Source organism: Dromaius novaehollandiae, chromosome 2 (assembly GCF_036370855.1).
Source record: "Dromaius novaehollandiae isolate bDroNov1 chromosome 2, bDroNov1.hap1, whole genome shotgun sequence".
In the NCBI taxonomy this organism is placed as follows: domain Eukaryota; kingdom Metazoa; phylum Chordata; class Aves; order Casuariiformes; family Dromaiidae; genus Dromaius; species Dromaius novaehollandiae.
Genome location: NC_088099.1, coordinates 79,947,406 through 79,963,580, shown reverse-complemented (window position 1 = coordinate 79,963,580; position 16,175 = coordinate 79,947,406). Strand labels below are relative to the sequence as shown.

The 16,175-nt window shown below is 39.5% G+C and overlaps 1 protein-coding gene across 3 annotated transcripts in view; it reads right to left on the bottom strand.

The window, feature by feature from the left end:
• The window catches only part of ADCY2 (adenylate cyclase 2), a 200,900-nt gene that overhangs the window by 17,876 nt on the left and 166,849 nt on the right, over nt 1-16,175 (bottom strand). For all 3 annotated transcript variants that reach the window (XM_064506827.1, XM_064506826.1, XM_064506829.1), the window contains 3 exons: nt 11,111-11,230; nt 5,361-5,545; nt 3,704-3,788 (listed from right to left, as the gene is read on the bottom strand). In XM_064506827.1, coding sequence (XP_064362897.1) covers nt 3,704-3,788; nt 5,361-5,545; nt 11,111-11,230 — 390 coding nt within the window. The remainder of the gene's footprint in view (nt 1-3,703; nt 3,789-5,360; nt 5,546-11,110; nt 11,231-16,175) is intronic.

Here is a 16,175-nt window from a genome sequence, read left to right as displayed (position 1 = left end):
AACACAACCCAGAGGTTTCTATCAGTGGTAATTTGTTCCCAGGCAAAAGCAGTTAAGTGCAACAAGAATTTATTCACTTCTTATTGCCTGATTGCACACAGCTGAATTCAGCTATATTTTTAAATTCTAGTGGGACACTTGTGGTATATTTTCAACATTGGCCTCAGAGTGAGATGAACTAATTCTCATCACTGACTAGACAGAAAGTCAAGGTAAGCAGTTCACAAGGGGTTATGACATATGTGTCTATAGATATGTGAGATGAATCCTGTGGGAGTCAGTGAAGGGTCAGAGTGATAGGAGAGGACTCAAGCAGATAAGACCACTGCAGAGAAATTAAACGTAGGTTTTCATTTAGATGAGGAAACTAAGGAGATTCCATCTCACACCCTCCCTTGCACAGACTGGCCCATGCCAGTTTGCATTCTCCCAGGCATAGTTTAAGAGTTAGCATTCTCAATACATTATTTTTAAAGGACTATTTTAAAAGGAAGAATGCATGCAGACCACAATGCGATCTCAGGGCCAGGGAATGGTTCTGGGAATGCTTTGTTTGCTACCCTAAGCTAGTATGGCCATCAAAAAGAAGCAGTTCTGCTTTCTCTGGTTCACTTCTGACTGCTCACTTCCACCCTATGCTAATTCTTCTGGCACAAGCATTGATGCAGTCACACAATAAAACTGGATCAGGAAGCATCTGGCTGAAAAGGATCATTTTTCCAGGGTTAATTTTTAAAGCCAGATCATTTCCCTATTTTGGGCCAATTATACAGCTCCACAAGTAGATGTGCCAGTACAAATGAGGAGATACAAGGATAGGAGGGAGTGGCTACTCCTTCTAGTAGCAATGCTGGTTATGCAGCATGAAGTATTAGCTGACCCTGAGTTAACTTTGCTGATATAACCTGTAATGCTATACTAGCTCCCCCCGCCTTTTTTTTCCATCAAGATCGGCACTTGTCTGGCCTGTGAGCAGGTGCACAGCGCTAGGCTTGTGGGAAACCATTTACTTTTTATTAACTTTCCGGTTACTCACTCTGGGGACAGAGGAGCACCAATGCCAGTAAAAGAGAACCAGAAAGACCACCTTTTTCATTGGTGGCTTTCCGTTAGATCAGCACAGCTATGCTGTATTCTAAATTTAATGTTATTAAAATAATCAATTAGGTATTGAGAGACAGGGGAAAAAAAAAAAGCAATGATACCATCTGCAAAGTAGAAAAATGTGATAGCAAATGGAGAAATGACTTGCATATGACCTTCACTGAAAGATGGGTGCTGGGGTAGGGAAAGGCTCAACAAGAACTATGACGAGAGGAAGGCTGCAATTAGCCATAAAAACAATGTTGTTACTAAATATATGATTTTGCTGTCCAGTAGGGCTATTTTACTACTTTTTACTACTTTTATTTTACTACTTATGATGAATTTGTGAAGGTTGAAAGTCTGTCTAAAATCTAAGAGGAATAATAAAAGAAATGTTTGCGCCAAACTTGTCTGTGTTTTTCCAATTTAACCAGCTGATCTAAAAGATGTATAAAAGATACTGCCCTTCCCTGCAAACACTGGTCGTTTTATATCCTTAGGCTATCACAGGAACAACACAACTCTAGAAATAATTAGAAAAGGACTTCAGAGCAAATAGAAAGCAACTTTCCATCGCTGTCTAAATACACAGTGCGCACGCTCCCTGAGCTGTGAATGCAGGTCTTGCCCTCCTCCCCCTTTATAAAAGTCACGGTCGATTGAAAAGTCAGGCTGAGAAGAACCTCCATGCGGAGACTGAGCAGACCTGGGCAGCAGACGACAGCGGCAGGGGGCTGCCTGTGTGGCCAAAGCCACAGCAAAAGGTGCCACCGATTTCAGAACGAGCAATCAATGTCCTGTTCCCAGCCATCAGTTCTTCTCACCCTTGAGGGAGGACTCTCTTTACGCGGCCATGGCTACCACTGGCAAGCCGATAGGCCACACCAGAAGCAGCACAAAGCCTGCTCTTCTTTTCTAATCCTGCTATTTTCCCCTATCCTCTTTTCACAGTAGGATTAGGGCATGGACTGGCACAGATCCTGGCAATGAAGGAGGAACAGGAAGGCACATCAGGATACCTGCTGGAAGGAGAGAGGGGAACGGGAACGCTGAAGTGACATCGCTTCACTGAATGGTCACGTTATGCAGGTGCTATTTCTCCTTCCCTATTCTCTCCCTAAGCATTTGCTACCAGTCAGTGTCACTAATGGAAACCTAAAATGGCAGGTCTTACGTGAGGTCTGTGCTAAAACGAGCTCAAAACATTTTCTAATTATTGTTTAGACTTAGCCTGAAAATGTTGAACAACATGGAGGGTTTTTCTCCCTCTTCTTTAAGAGACACTAAAGTAGCAGAAAAATTAAAGGCAACAGACTGAAAATTCACACACACACAGAATTATGATAAAGATCTAGACCTAAAGCCCTGAAAACAAAGATTTCTGCAATTAGAGGATCATTTTTCAAGCAGTGTGACAGTCAGAGAACACCACACTCAAAATGTTGTACCATGCAAAATATAAAGTTTCTTGTTGATGTGACTGAACATTGATCTATCCATAAGGAACACTCTCTTTGCTTAGTGAGGATGATGTTCCTTCTTCTCCTTTTTATCGACATTGCACGCAGTATCCACTCTACCTGACACTTTGGTTGACAGGGCCTAAGGATTCTTACCTGGTATGGTGAAGTATTTATCCCTGTTTCCTGCTGGATGTAGCTGTGTCCCAGCCCCACTTTCTGCTGCCTTCACCAAATGAGCAAACTCTAACAAGTGCTGGTAGCAAGGCTGATGGAGAAGTTTATTTGGGCCTCAAGAAGAACATTCCCCCTACAGCAACAACTGCAGAAGCTTCCAAATAGGATTTTTTTCTCTAACAAACTGCATGGCCTGCTTGGGAATTTAAATTATGGTTATTGTGCTTTGAGGGAATTATAATGTAAATGAATAGTTTAGAGACAGTATGACATGATGTCCCTGTTCAGGCTGCAGGCTAATGGGGTGCAGGCTGCTGATGAGATGTCACATGGATTGCCTCTTCCATCTCAGAGCCATATCCTGAGCCTTATGTGGTTGCTAGCACAGTGGGCTGGGATTGCTGCCTTTAGCCATGGATAGGCCTGCGGATTTAGAGAGAGAATTGCCCTTGCACCTGCCTTCAACTCCATAGAACGTAAGACACCAAGTTTCTACCAAAGAAACACCACTGGATAATAAAAAGAGTAGTTTCCCATTGGTTAATAATTTCAATACAACTGTGGCCTCGCTATGTGGTACATTTGATGTGCATGCTACATTATTTCTGTGTCTGCATCGAATGGTAATAACTGTGAAGAAAATAGCTTGTAATTAAGCAACCAGGGAGCCAGCAGATGGATGCAGACAGATGGGAGCACACTCAGAGGCTGTGAGACAATATTGGTCAGCATGACAGGCAATAGTCACAGCACTCTATCAATGTAACGCCCACGGTCTCAACCACGGTTATTGCAGAGGTGAGTTTTAAGGACATATTTGAAGGCAATAAAGGAAATCACTTTTTAAATGCCTCCAACACTCCTTTGCAAGGGCATGGGGCAGAACAGAAGAAAGGTGCCTGTTAAAAATCTAAAAAATGTTTGAGGAGGTGGGGGGCTGGTGTTGTATCCACTAATGCAGATGAAAAAAACTGTCTTACCTGTCTACCCAAAACCAGTAATGTGACGAAGAATATAAACAGGGAAACTGAGCCCATTGTCTTCAGGTCTTTCAGTATTCCTGGCCTACAAAATAAAAGCCTAAGTTCAGCAAGTGACTCAAAAGTTGAAACAAAATCATTTTAGCACAAGAATAAGGAAAAGACTGCAATTTATACTGCTTTCTGGTATGTAAATAGAGACCATTTTAAATTGAGACCATTTATGATATTCCTTATTATTTGATGAAATATGATTATTTTCATAATAAAAATTTAATTAAATTCTACTACAATCTATACAAATGTGCCTACATTTTTAGGACCAGTACTAAGACAAGAATTTCTTAAAAATAATACCCTTCTTTGGTTATAAACCAAAGAGATATCCAGTGTTTATTCTGTACAGACAGACGAAAGAGATTTTTTTTTAGTGTAATATACTACTTTCATAAGGGAGAGCTTGACTGCATCTCACAAACGTGAAGAAATGGAAGGTGGAGCACCTCCTTTCCAAGGTATCTTTTTATCTCAGAACCACAGGAGGCACCAGCTAGATCTCATATACAGTTTACTAAAAACTCTGCTTTGGGAAAAGACACTAGAGGTAATGGGAAACAGCCCATACTAGCACCCCCCTGTCGATGCCACCAGAAGAAGAACCTTGGTGAAGAAGAACCTGTCTATGTAGGAAAACACCAACAGACAGACAGCTTGACTGGCAAATTTAAGGCTGAGAGGAGCACATGATAAATCTAACATGTCGTGTGTTTCTACATCCCATCCCACAGATATCCTTTCCACTAACGTAATGGACACAGGAATACCTGATTTTGCTTATGCCTAAGTCTTTGGACCTAAGCCCCAACAAAGCATATGTTTTCCTGTTAATTTGGATCCTTTCCCATGGTCGTCTCCGCGTCCTAAAGATCCTGAGCAGTGTATAGCATAGGAAAAAAGGACACTGAAATTCTACTCTAAATATGCATTTTTTCTCTTTTGGCATATGCACTGCCCACTCAGGCTATGTATAAGACAATCACCTCTTTGTTTTAAAGATGAGGTAGAAATTATATGTGTCCAAAAACTCTTTTTCATGGCAATATTTAAAATTAGAGGCATAGTTTTTATTTCTTGTAATATCATTGATAAGAAAGACTTCTGTAGCCTCATTGGAAATACAACATGTGGATTTGCAAGCACAGCAAGAAACCTATCCAACCTGTAGATCTACATTTTTTTTTCAAGAGCTGAGACTGCATTTGTAACATTTTAAGACAACGTACTAGTTCTCGGAAAGCTGATTTTCTTTGGCTTGCAGCAAATATGTTTTAACAGCCTTAATGATGTTTAACATTTCTTCCTAATGTCCTTATTACACAATGCAAACTAAACCATACTGTACTTCCTATATTACGTGATTTATACATCTTACCTAGACTTGTTTATTTTATTCTAATGCTCTTAGGTGTGATGTTAACTTGTACATTAATATCAGCATGGTGGTGATTTTAAATTGTGACTTGTAGATTATATGGCCAAGTATATATAAAAAATCTATTTCCTGACCTAAGAACTAACACAGCTCACGTGCAACCTCACCTCAAACATCTGTATTTCATTTTGACTAGTTTCAGAAAAGCTGGAATTACCAACCTACCTTTTTAGAGGTGCCATTGCATACATAAATTTGCTGTAATCATCCAGCATGGATCCATGAGTGTGTAGGAGGATAACATTGTAGCCCACCAGTGCAATCAACATTATCACCATTTTCAACTCATAATTTATCCTCAGGAAAACGGAACAGGAAATCAGCCCTAATATGCAGCTGTATATAAAATACTGACAAAGGAAAGCAAATGGGAAATATTTAGCATTTGGCTGTTGAGTGGTAAATCACACATAATAAAACGCCTTGACTAGTTTTAAAAAAGTTGCTAACTGACTAGTTAAGTATGGAATCTACTGCTGTGCGTAAAGAATCAGAGTACCAGTGACATTATGGTTTATAGACAGTCAATATCAACCAGATATTGGTGCTTCATAAAATATACTCTTATTCTCACTTGGCTCAAATTCACCCTCAACTCACTAAAATGCAGATTATGCTCCTAATTTATCCTCCCCAGCTGTCATCCTTTGCCACTTTTTATTTGCTCATCTGCAGTAGCAAGAAGTGCTTATGTTTGGGACACCACTGCTAGTGCTGAAGTCTAGTGCAAGAGTCTACTGCCAGCTTGCTGACAGAAGGCTTCGTCCTATGCCTCTGTATGGTTTACAGTCATAATGGAGTACCATAACCACTCTGCACATATTACTGAGCAGAGGGGAAGATCAAGACCAAAACAGCTGAAGATCCAAAACCAACTATTTCACTGACTATGCTTGCCAGTGTTTGTAAACTGATGTAGTATGCACAGATCTTAGGAACCTCTGAGATACATAGCTGTACAAACTCTAGAAATACAATTTGGAGATGAAGAATATAAAATGATTAACTTGGCCTATGCATAACATTAATATAAAACAAATAAAAAAATCTTTATGTCAAATCCACTTGAGTTATGACTACATAAAAACACACATCATTGGCAAAAGCAACCTTTTCTTTCCTATGTCATGTTTGTCAACAAAAATATATATGGTTGAAGTTAAATTCCTTGAAAAAGACTTTCACTGGATACTTTCTGGAAACAAATTGGGACATCAAAATTAATGCTAAAACAGAAATAATACATTCTCACTAGAATCAGAAACTTGGTCCTTAACATATGATGCCTTGGCCAAAGAAGAAGCTTACATGGTTCCTGAAAAACATAGTCCTGACTTGTAAGGAAGTTACCTTTTCTTACACTACAAAGCATTTTATTTCTAGGTACACTACTTTGAGACTACTGTTGACTTGCTGATGGCAGTATTTTTGATAGAACCTGAATCATTGTATACTGCTTTTGGAGGATCACTAAGAAGAATAATTTTCACAGCACCAGTCAGGCAGAATTGATCTGCCATATGAATCTTTACTATTATTGTAAATTGCTTGCAGATCTGCTTGAAGAAAGAAATAAAAAGAACTATTTTTCAGAATCACCAAAATTAAAACTTCACTGATGGTTGCATTCCGTAACAGGTCACACTGTATTTTCAGAATTTAGTGTTATATAAAAGCAGCAGAATTAATTTTTTACTTGATAAGGCATCCTACTTTTGAAAAGTTTTCCAAAAAGCAAGCAAACAAACAAAGGACAGTCCTGAATCCAAAAGTGAATCCAAGAATCCAGTCTTGAATCCAAAAATCTTCCAAGTGGAACAAACAGTCTCTGTTAGTGCTCCATAGGAACACATTGTCTAGATGGAAAACTAAGATTTCAGACATGGGTGGATGGATTACAGAATAGTTGCACAGCCACACATCTGAGAATCCAAGTATTGTATATTAAACTTCAAGATTCCAGTAAGTATCACACAGATTTGGAAATCAGTCTACAGGCAACTGTGACTGAACAGCCACACCAGGTTAGGGGGCTTTTTTGAAAATGCAGCCCTAAATATGCCTTTTCCTATCATGATTTCCATATATTAGTTCAAGACTCTTGTTTCTGAGCACCCAACATCCCAAGAGAATGTTTAAAATCCTTTCGAAGGGATTGAAATTTCACCTTTTTAATAAACATTTTGCAAATTGAAGTAGCTCGTGGAAGCATTGTCCTCTGAATCCTTTCCTATCCTTCTCAGCTTTTTGGACTGAAGCAAAAGGTGTTGAAAGAAATCAGAGTAGGAACCGCAAGATAACGTGCTTCAAAAGATGCACTGCGGAGGGGTGAGGGCAGCTAGCAGTCTAGCTAACTTCTGAGAAAGACACATGCAGGACATAGCATAGGAAAATAGCAACAATTTGGTGAAAGAACAGTCAAAGTGACCACACAGAAAAACATAGCCAGTGGAATTACTGCAGTATATGTAGCATGGGAGCTCTTCTCCTTCCTAAAGTGCATAAATTGCAAGCTGTCGGGCAAACAGCAGCCTGGCTCCTGGGCCAAGCAACCTCCTCTGATTCGAGCGGATGAATCTGAACTTTCCTACACAGGAATTACTGCCCAGCTGGGCCAAATTTATACCTGTCGTCTATAAGTACACTAGGCTTCTTTCTGAGTCAAGGCCCCAGGCTCAGGCCCCTGTACAACCTCCTGAAGAAAGAAGCGGCCTCAGATTGCGCAGAAGTTGAGGCTTTTCCCAAGACACAGAGCTGCAGTGATATGAACCCTTATGATCTTATCTTCAACCCAGTGCATTTGGTCTCATCTCTTCAAACTTAAGACCTGTGGCTATGAAGACCTTAATTTTACACAAATAAAAGGGATTCTAGTCTAATACGTCTGGGAAGAAAAAAACGAAAACCAAATCATTTTGGAATTCCTTAGTGGAATACACTGCATTCCAAAACTGCATCTTTTAAAAGTCAGTATTATGACTTTTGTTTATTTAGCACATGGAGACGGCAGCACTGATCACTGTCTGTATTTCAGCACAGGAGCAGATATGCATGATTCGAAATCTCCCAGACCTAACTTCTAATACATGGAAACCAGAGAAGCTTCATAAACAAAATTAAACACCACCACAAGCAAAGCCCTTGACTCTGGTAAATCTTTTAAAAGAGAAAGAAAGCAAGCAACGCAAGTCAGAAAAGCTATTTTGGGAGGTGGGAGAGAGAGGGAATCAAATAGTATGCTCCCAAATAGACTAAATTCTAGTGGGGCTAAAACAATTAAAAAATCTCTTATTCACTCATTTTAGATTATGTAGTCAATAGATTTGTCAGCTCCACTGTCGTAAATCACAGGAGGTTTATCTGCATGAGATAGTGCAGATTAATGCAGATTTAATGTTTAAAGCTAACATACAGATACAAAAGATGATTGATTTTTAACTTCAGAAAATAAACATTGTCAACAAAAGTGTTTGATATCTTATTCAGTAAAGAGAGAAACTTATTTCTAAATTTCTAAACAGCTTTCTAAGTCAACAATCAAGAATAGTAATTCAAAAGGAATTTACAGCTTTTTAAGCTAGAAGTTATGAGCTCTGCAGTGCCTGAGGATGAAAATAATGTACATTTGAGAGCTGTTTAATAAACAAAATGGGGGAAGAGCATTTAAATCTTTAGCCAACCTAAGCTTTACATTCATATCATCAAAAATGACATTTTTAACATAACTGTTCTGTCATTTTATCAAAGTTCCTTTGATGAAAGAATGCATATTAACAGTTTAACATCTAGAAGCCATTAATTATTAGAAATGTGCCAATCATATAAAGAGCTGACAAAAATCTTAGTTATGCAAGGGAAAATACAGGAAAAAAACATACACAAAGAATTTTTTTTTTAAGAACAACAGACTGAATCTTAATAATATATATCATTTATGAAAAATGGAGCATTCAGATACTTTTTGGAGAACTTAACAATTAAAGAAAAAAAAAACTTCCAAGAAGTTCAAAACTGTAAAAAGTAATGTAAAAAAAATGGGGCTAGAGACCCTGCTAATCAAAAACCAATAGAAACAGCTTATTTCTGTGTGGTTGTGAGTGTGTACATATGCAGCAGCTGGAAGAAGGACAGGGTCATTTCTTTGACACCAAAATTATTTGATGCCAGGGTGTAGAGAACTGGTACTAAATGCGGTTTTGTCTCGACATTGCCGCTGCTGCTGCAGAGCTGCCGCCACCAAGGCGCGTCAGGCAACGCCGCGCAGGTGCTCCCTGGGAGCCGTCCGCGAGGTAAACAACCTCGTGCACTTGCACGGGGGGAAAGGGCGCGAAAAGGGCAGAAGGCCACCTCTAGGGGAACAGCACGTCTGGCACGAACCGCACGTACTCATTTGCCATCTGCGCATAAGCAGGAGACCCCCAGATGCCCCCAGCCAGTTTCTGGAAGGTTCCGAGAGGGCGGACTGTGCACGACAGCTAATCTGCATGGGAAGTGAGGAAGCACCTCCCAGAGGCGGGGCAAGAACCTATGAAAAATGCAGACGGTGTGAATAGAGGCTTGGGCCTTGTTTGCGAGGACTGGAGATGTCGAGTGGAGTTAGTGGAACATCATTGGACTTGGAGTAGCGGTAGCTAGTTTCTTTTCTCCTTTTCCAGCTTTCTTTATCTTTTCACCTTACCCTTGTTCCCCTCTCTCTCCTTTGCCTTTCCCCACCTTTTCTCCCCACTCAGTTGAAAATAAAGTTAAAAGGTTGTACGATATTTGACTGGTTTTAGGGTCTTAATCTCGTCCTTGGGATCGTAACGAAACCTTCCCGATGTTGGATCGGGACACAGGGCCAAAAGAGGATTTAGGTATCCAGCAGTGTCTGATAGTAGTTACTTATCTAAACTTGAAAATGAGAACCCGAAACTCTTGCTTTATACTGTATCTTTAGCAGGGAGATGCTGAAAGTTTGTAATTGCTGCAGTTACTGTGTAAGTTTTTTGCAGGAGTGTTCTGCACATAAATAACATCTTGCTTTTGTGTGTGCCTCACATTGCTTAGCTTGACACAGTCAATAGCTGTTTCATGTAAAACATTACTGTGAATTCAGCACACACTATTCTGGCGCTGGTGTCATCAGTTCTGCATAAAGAGATAAAATAATATCCCTTCTCCTCTCACTGCCTCCTGCTTATTTATCCAAACACTGTTGACCTTTTCTGACACAAAATAGAGCATTTTGTGTTCAACTGAAGGTCTCTTGTAAATCTGTTAAGAATCATTGCTCTCTCGGATATAGATCCCATTTTTGCAGGAATGTCCTTTCCCCTCCTCTTGGGTGTGTAGCTGTGCTCTTGGTCACACTACATCATCTCATTCCAAAAATTCAGGTCTTTGAAACCATTTATAGGGCTGTATACGAATATCTTATTTCTTCCTCCCAGCCTACTGCTTAATAAAATACGCAGTGTCAAAAGGCTGACCATCACAGGTTTCAAATTCAGTACCAGGTCAATGACAAGAAGAGAGCATGTTGCCAGGCAGGGCACAGGTGAAGCCTGTCTGCAGGTAGACCTCGTCTCCTCACTGACCATCACATGGAGGCTTTTCCGGACATCTAATCTGCTCTGCGGTCAGTCACCATGTGTTCCCCCAATAACGCCAATCTGTTCAAAGGAATGAGCCACAGTTCTTCACTATCAGACTATCTCCTGCTTTTTAATCTGCTGGTCATTAAGACCTCCTTTCGCACAAGTATTAACCTCCTTTGATTCCCCACTTCCTTCAAAGGCAGTTGCAGGTGACTGAAAAAAAACCAGCCTTTTGGAGCGTTCTTGAAAACTGATGGGTGTTTAACTTCGAACAGATCCAGAGACAGTCAATTTAGTGTAATTAATGTAAACAGATAAAGAAATGTAAAAGAAACTTACCGGTAGGAAAAAATAGTTGTTTTGTATACACCACTGTGCCTGATCACTTGAATTAGGAAAACTTGCATTTGATGAATTAAGAACTGGGGGAAAAGCTTTCACAGCATTATCCAGGAAAAACTAGAGAAAAACAACATGCAATCCATTAGTCTGTCAGCTATGTAAGGTCAAAAGAGAGAAGAGAAATGGAGAAAGCCTTGCCAGTAATCATTTAACTTCAGTATTTCACTGCAAATAGAAAAAGCAAAGGGAAAATGACATCACTTGATTCAGACAAAAACAACTTTTTTTAACCCACACCGTACACTTCCTGTTTCTGTGTGAGATGAAATCCTTTCTGTTATGTTAGCTCCATATATCAGCATCTCATACATAGTAGCAACAATGATAAAATAGATTCAATATGAAAAATAATTCCCGGGTTCGCCTCAACCGAACCTCCTATTTAAATATGTGAAGCATTAAAGAAAGGATAGTAAGTCATTAATGAAGTTGATTTATACGGCTGCAGCCTTCTTGTACTAATGATGATGATAAAATTGCTACTAATCTTACTGAAGCAGAAGATTGGAAATAGTAGCTCCTGAATCATGAAACTCAGCCTCCTGTTGATACAATAATGCTGCATTAAGGCCATGCACACTTAACGAGTTAGATCTCTTGGACCTCATTAATTCTGCTGCTTTGAGTCTCACCACTTTAGTGACTAGCAACTGTTTCTAAGTTTAACCAGCCTTGATGTTTTCATGGCCAGTTGCTATGTTTTGTTCTGGTGATTTTAGATGGCTTCTTGTACCTACGTCAGTGGCGCTCAGGCAGGGGATGAAGTTATAGCAGCTTAACACGGTGCTGCACGTTGACTTAATCACAGCCACTCTCACTGTGCCTCCCTCTAGCCTACCGCTTTTGGCACTTTAGCCAGTTTGTAATCAAAAGTTTTTTCCCACCCTCCTCTTCTCCAGCTTACCTTCTGTCCCAGGGAAAAACTGCTCAGCTTAATCAAACCAGGATCAAAATGGTTTATCGATTTAGTAACTGCACATAATTAACGAGCAATCAATAAACTATATGTTGAGGGTCAATATCCATGATAAAACAGATAAACCACAATACCAGATGAAAGAGCTCCTGCACTCTACTAATAGCTTGTATGGTACACTGTATTAAGCGCTTCACCAAAGACCATATTAAAAAGCACCTACCACATTTCTGCCATCTATAGAAGTGGTTACGTTAGTAAAACAATATCATGCTAGCCTGGCATGACATACCTCTGTTAAACCCAGGTTGTATTTTATTCCATTTTCTATGTTCCTCTATATTTTTAGTGATTCTTAGAAATTTATTCTAAAACTAAATTCTATAGTCAGATGAATGTGCCTTGGTTTATTCACATAATCCCTCCCTCCCTTAAGCAACTGTGAGTTGTTCTCCTTCCATTTCTTTGGAAGCAGTATCAAGTGCATCTACTTTTTTTTGCAAATGTGAAATAACTGTGCTTAGTTTCAGAATCTCATCTCACGTGTTCCCCCAGAGCAAAAGATTATATACCATTAAGAATGCCAACACATTTATTTTTTTATATATATGTGTGTGTATATATATATTTATATGTATTCATCTTTATTAAAGCATTTTAATTTTGGTTTTGAGCTTCGTACAGGACATTTCTGACATGAATGTTATTTGTATAAACAGAATGCTCTATGAAATGCAATATACCTATGAGTACATAAATAAATACAGAAAGGAATAAAAAGGATTTGGAAATGTTATAATCTCCCATGAGCCAAACAACATTTATTTCTGAATGATGTGTTTGTACTTGTCTTTCTTGTCTTTCATCAGTTATCTGCATCTGCTATCATGCTTTGGTGATATATATTTCTCAACATAGTATTTTTTGCTAAGAGACAGCTCAGTCCTACTAAGCAGTCACACCTACTCAAATGACTCAAATGAAAGCAACATTTTTTATGAATACCAATGTTTGCCAGTGAATATCTGAGCGTACTACCATTAATTTCTCATTTTAACTTCACATATTCTAGCAGCTTTTTCTTCTCTTGTGTTCCTATCATCTGCAATCTTCTGTACTGAATTCTTTGCCTCACATGATGAAAATAGCTGCTGTGCTGATATTCCCTTGAATAGGAACCATGTGGTGACAGACCTTCCCTCCCCACAACATGGGATAAGCTTGTTAGGGCATCTCTCCTTTTACCTGACCAGGAATCTGCAGGAGACAATAATACTGTGGTTTACATCTCACTAAAAACAAAGTCCGCTTTCTCAACAAGATACTTCAAACACGTCTGTACAACCCCACAATGCACCAGAGTCAGGGCTTCACAGCGAACAGGGGCTGATAGCCTGGGAAGGTGATCTGCCAAGCTGAACGGGTTGAACCTCACCTTACTCAGCAAGGGGGTCTGCTGATTCCCATGTTAATATGCGTAAAATAGCACTCTATTGAAAAGGAGGAAATGTGGCAGAATTGAATACTGAGTAATCAAATAGACACTGAATTCAAAAATTCATAGGAATAAAAATAAAATTTGTAAAATTTCAATAGTTACTTATATGAACAGGCTGACTGTGATGGATGGGTAGGAAGGAGAGACACTTAGCTAGGAAATACCCCTCCATGGAAGCACCGAAACACAAGAAAAAAAGAGGCAATATTAATTGATTTAAGTGTCTCTACAGATAATTCGATTGCAGCCTTAAACCTGCTGTAGCACAAGGTCATGCAGGATTCATCTGTAAAGATAAATGACACTATCATTTTCCAGAAGTGGTCTTTCTGCCCAGCAGCAGTAGTGCCCTGGCACAGAGGAAAGGTCTTTTGGAAGTAAGTACTCTAGGGTCACCAGTTTCAGGGCAGAGGTGTGTTGAATCAATTGAAATACATAAACAGCCAAAATAAAGGACTGGCCTGCTATTAAAAAATGCAGTGCCACTCGGTTTACAGCTTAAGTTAAATTCGATCCCATCACTAGTTTCTCTTCATTTTCATACAAAATTACATGGAAAAGGAACATATAAAGATTATAAAGGAAAGTAAAAAAAAATCTTTGTCCCCCTCTCGCTCTCCACTATCGTCTTCCCTCATATGAATGCGTAGCTATACGCTAATTTGCTGCTACTACAGAAGAGCTAGCAATTTCCTCAAGACACGGCAGTCTACAGCTTTTAAAATGCTGTGGTAAAAAAAGTTGTTCATGTTTGTGTCCTCTTCTCCTGTTCAGCAAAAGGGAGAGTAACAAGAGTATACTTTTGAGTATGGTGGAAGCATGTAAGCCTGTAGTCATTGGCTGAAATAGAGTATTTGCATTTTTCTTAAAAAAATCCAAAAGATGCAATGATGCTTTTGTTCATCATTGCTGTTTTGTTTGGATCTCTAAGGTGAGCCTACAGGACTACAAGTGCCTCTTGTTCATCTTTTCTTTCCCTACCACCTCGCAGAATATCCATGTGGTTCAGGAGACCTAGCTCCTCAAAATACATATCACCACTTCATTTGAAAAATTCCAGTGGGTCTGACAGCTGAGTCACAAACTCATCCCCAGGTGCGCACAGGAACATCACAAAAAAAAAAAAAAAAAAAAAAAAAAAAAAGGGAGAATCCCAAATTCTGGTGGCATTCCTCACCTTCACCAGCTTATAGGCAGAAGAGCCTGGAACGCTAAGTACCTACCAAGACTATTGAGCATTCCTTGAATAAACTAGAGGTGATGCTAAGACAAGGGTAAGCTGTCTTTGACAGGTAAGGAGTGATGTAGGTTCACCTTTGCTGGACTGTGGAGCAAGCAATGGGATGACAGCATGACTGTCTCTCCCCACACACTTGGAAAACACCAAAACTGCAGGAAACATTATTTCAGTTTGGTACATGTCAAGTGCTTCCTATCCCACCTGCTAGTGCATCTCTGCTAGTCCAGTGTACCTAGACAGATAACTGAAGTTTCTTAAATTCTGTCTGTAATCTCAGATGGATTTGTGGTGGGGTTCAGCAAGTACCACTTGCACAACATGACTGCAGCTGGGCATTCCTTTGCCTCCTCCCAACCGCTAGGCAAGTTGTGCTTAAAAGAAGTACACTAGGCACCTTCCAAAATAGGGTCTTCAATGTGCTAGGTACTATAGAGACATATAATTAGAGTCTATCTGCCCAGAAGAGCTTTCCTGTTAAAAATACAGCACTGAGCAAGGTCAGCAACCATCTAAGCAGTTAGCTATACTAAAATGAAGATATATTAAAGAAATCAACCCTCCAGTATGCAAATGGAAGCAAATCTGCTGAATTATTTGCCATTTTTAAAAACGTGGTATCAGCCATGGCTAGAGGGAAAACCCAATATGGGCATAAATTCTGTGCCTGTGCCAGGAATCATCAAAGCATTCACTGCAGAAGTCACCGAGAGAAGGAGCTTTTCCAAGGATCCTGAGCAGTGTTCCCTTAGATCCCATGCATCCTAGTGGATGGTGAGGCAGAGTCATCTGGTGTCCTCTACAAACATCCATTCAGCTTCCAAGAAATGTATTTTCTCATATTCTCTTTAATGCAGGCCAACATAGCAAAAATATCTTATAGTCTTCCTCAGCCATTGATCACTGCCTTATTTTATATATGGCACCAAATCTAATCCTCAATAGAAGCAGCATTAGTCATCCTCTCCCTTCAGTTGAGGAGTATCTGATGCTTATGTTGCATTAGCTCTTTTTTTAACTTCACCAATCATGATTATATACCCCTCAAACATTAAGATTAGATTCAGATGCCTGCTGAAACAGCTAATTTGGAAAAAAATTGCACCCCCGCTCTATTCTAATGTCCCTTGACCACAAAGACTGAGTTTTATTTGATGTTTTGGTCTTAATTATGATTTATTAGGTGTGGGATGGTTAGACACATTTTATCTCCATTAGATCTTAATGGCTACATTTTGCCTTTTCCTACTGAAGGAGTTCATGGAAATAAATGCAATTAATGGACTCTGCTATTAAGTACATGTTGCTTGGAGACACAATAATGATACTTCAGAGTCTCTCCCACAATTTT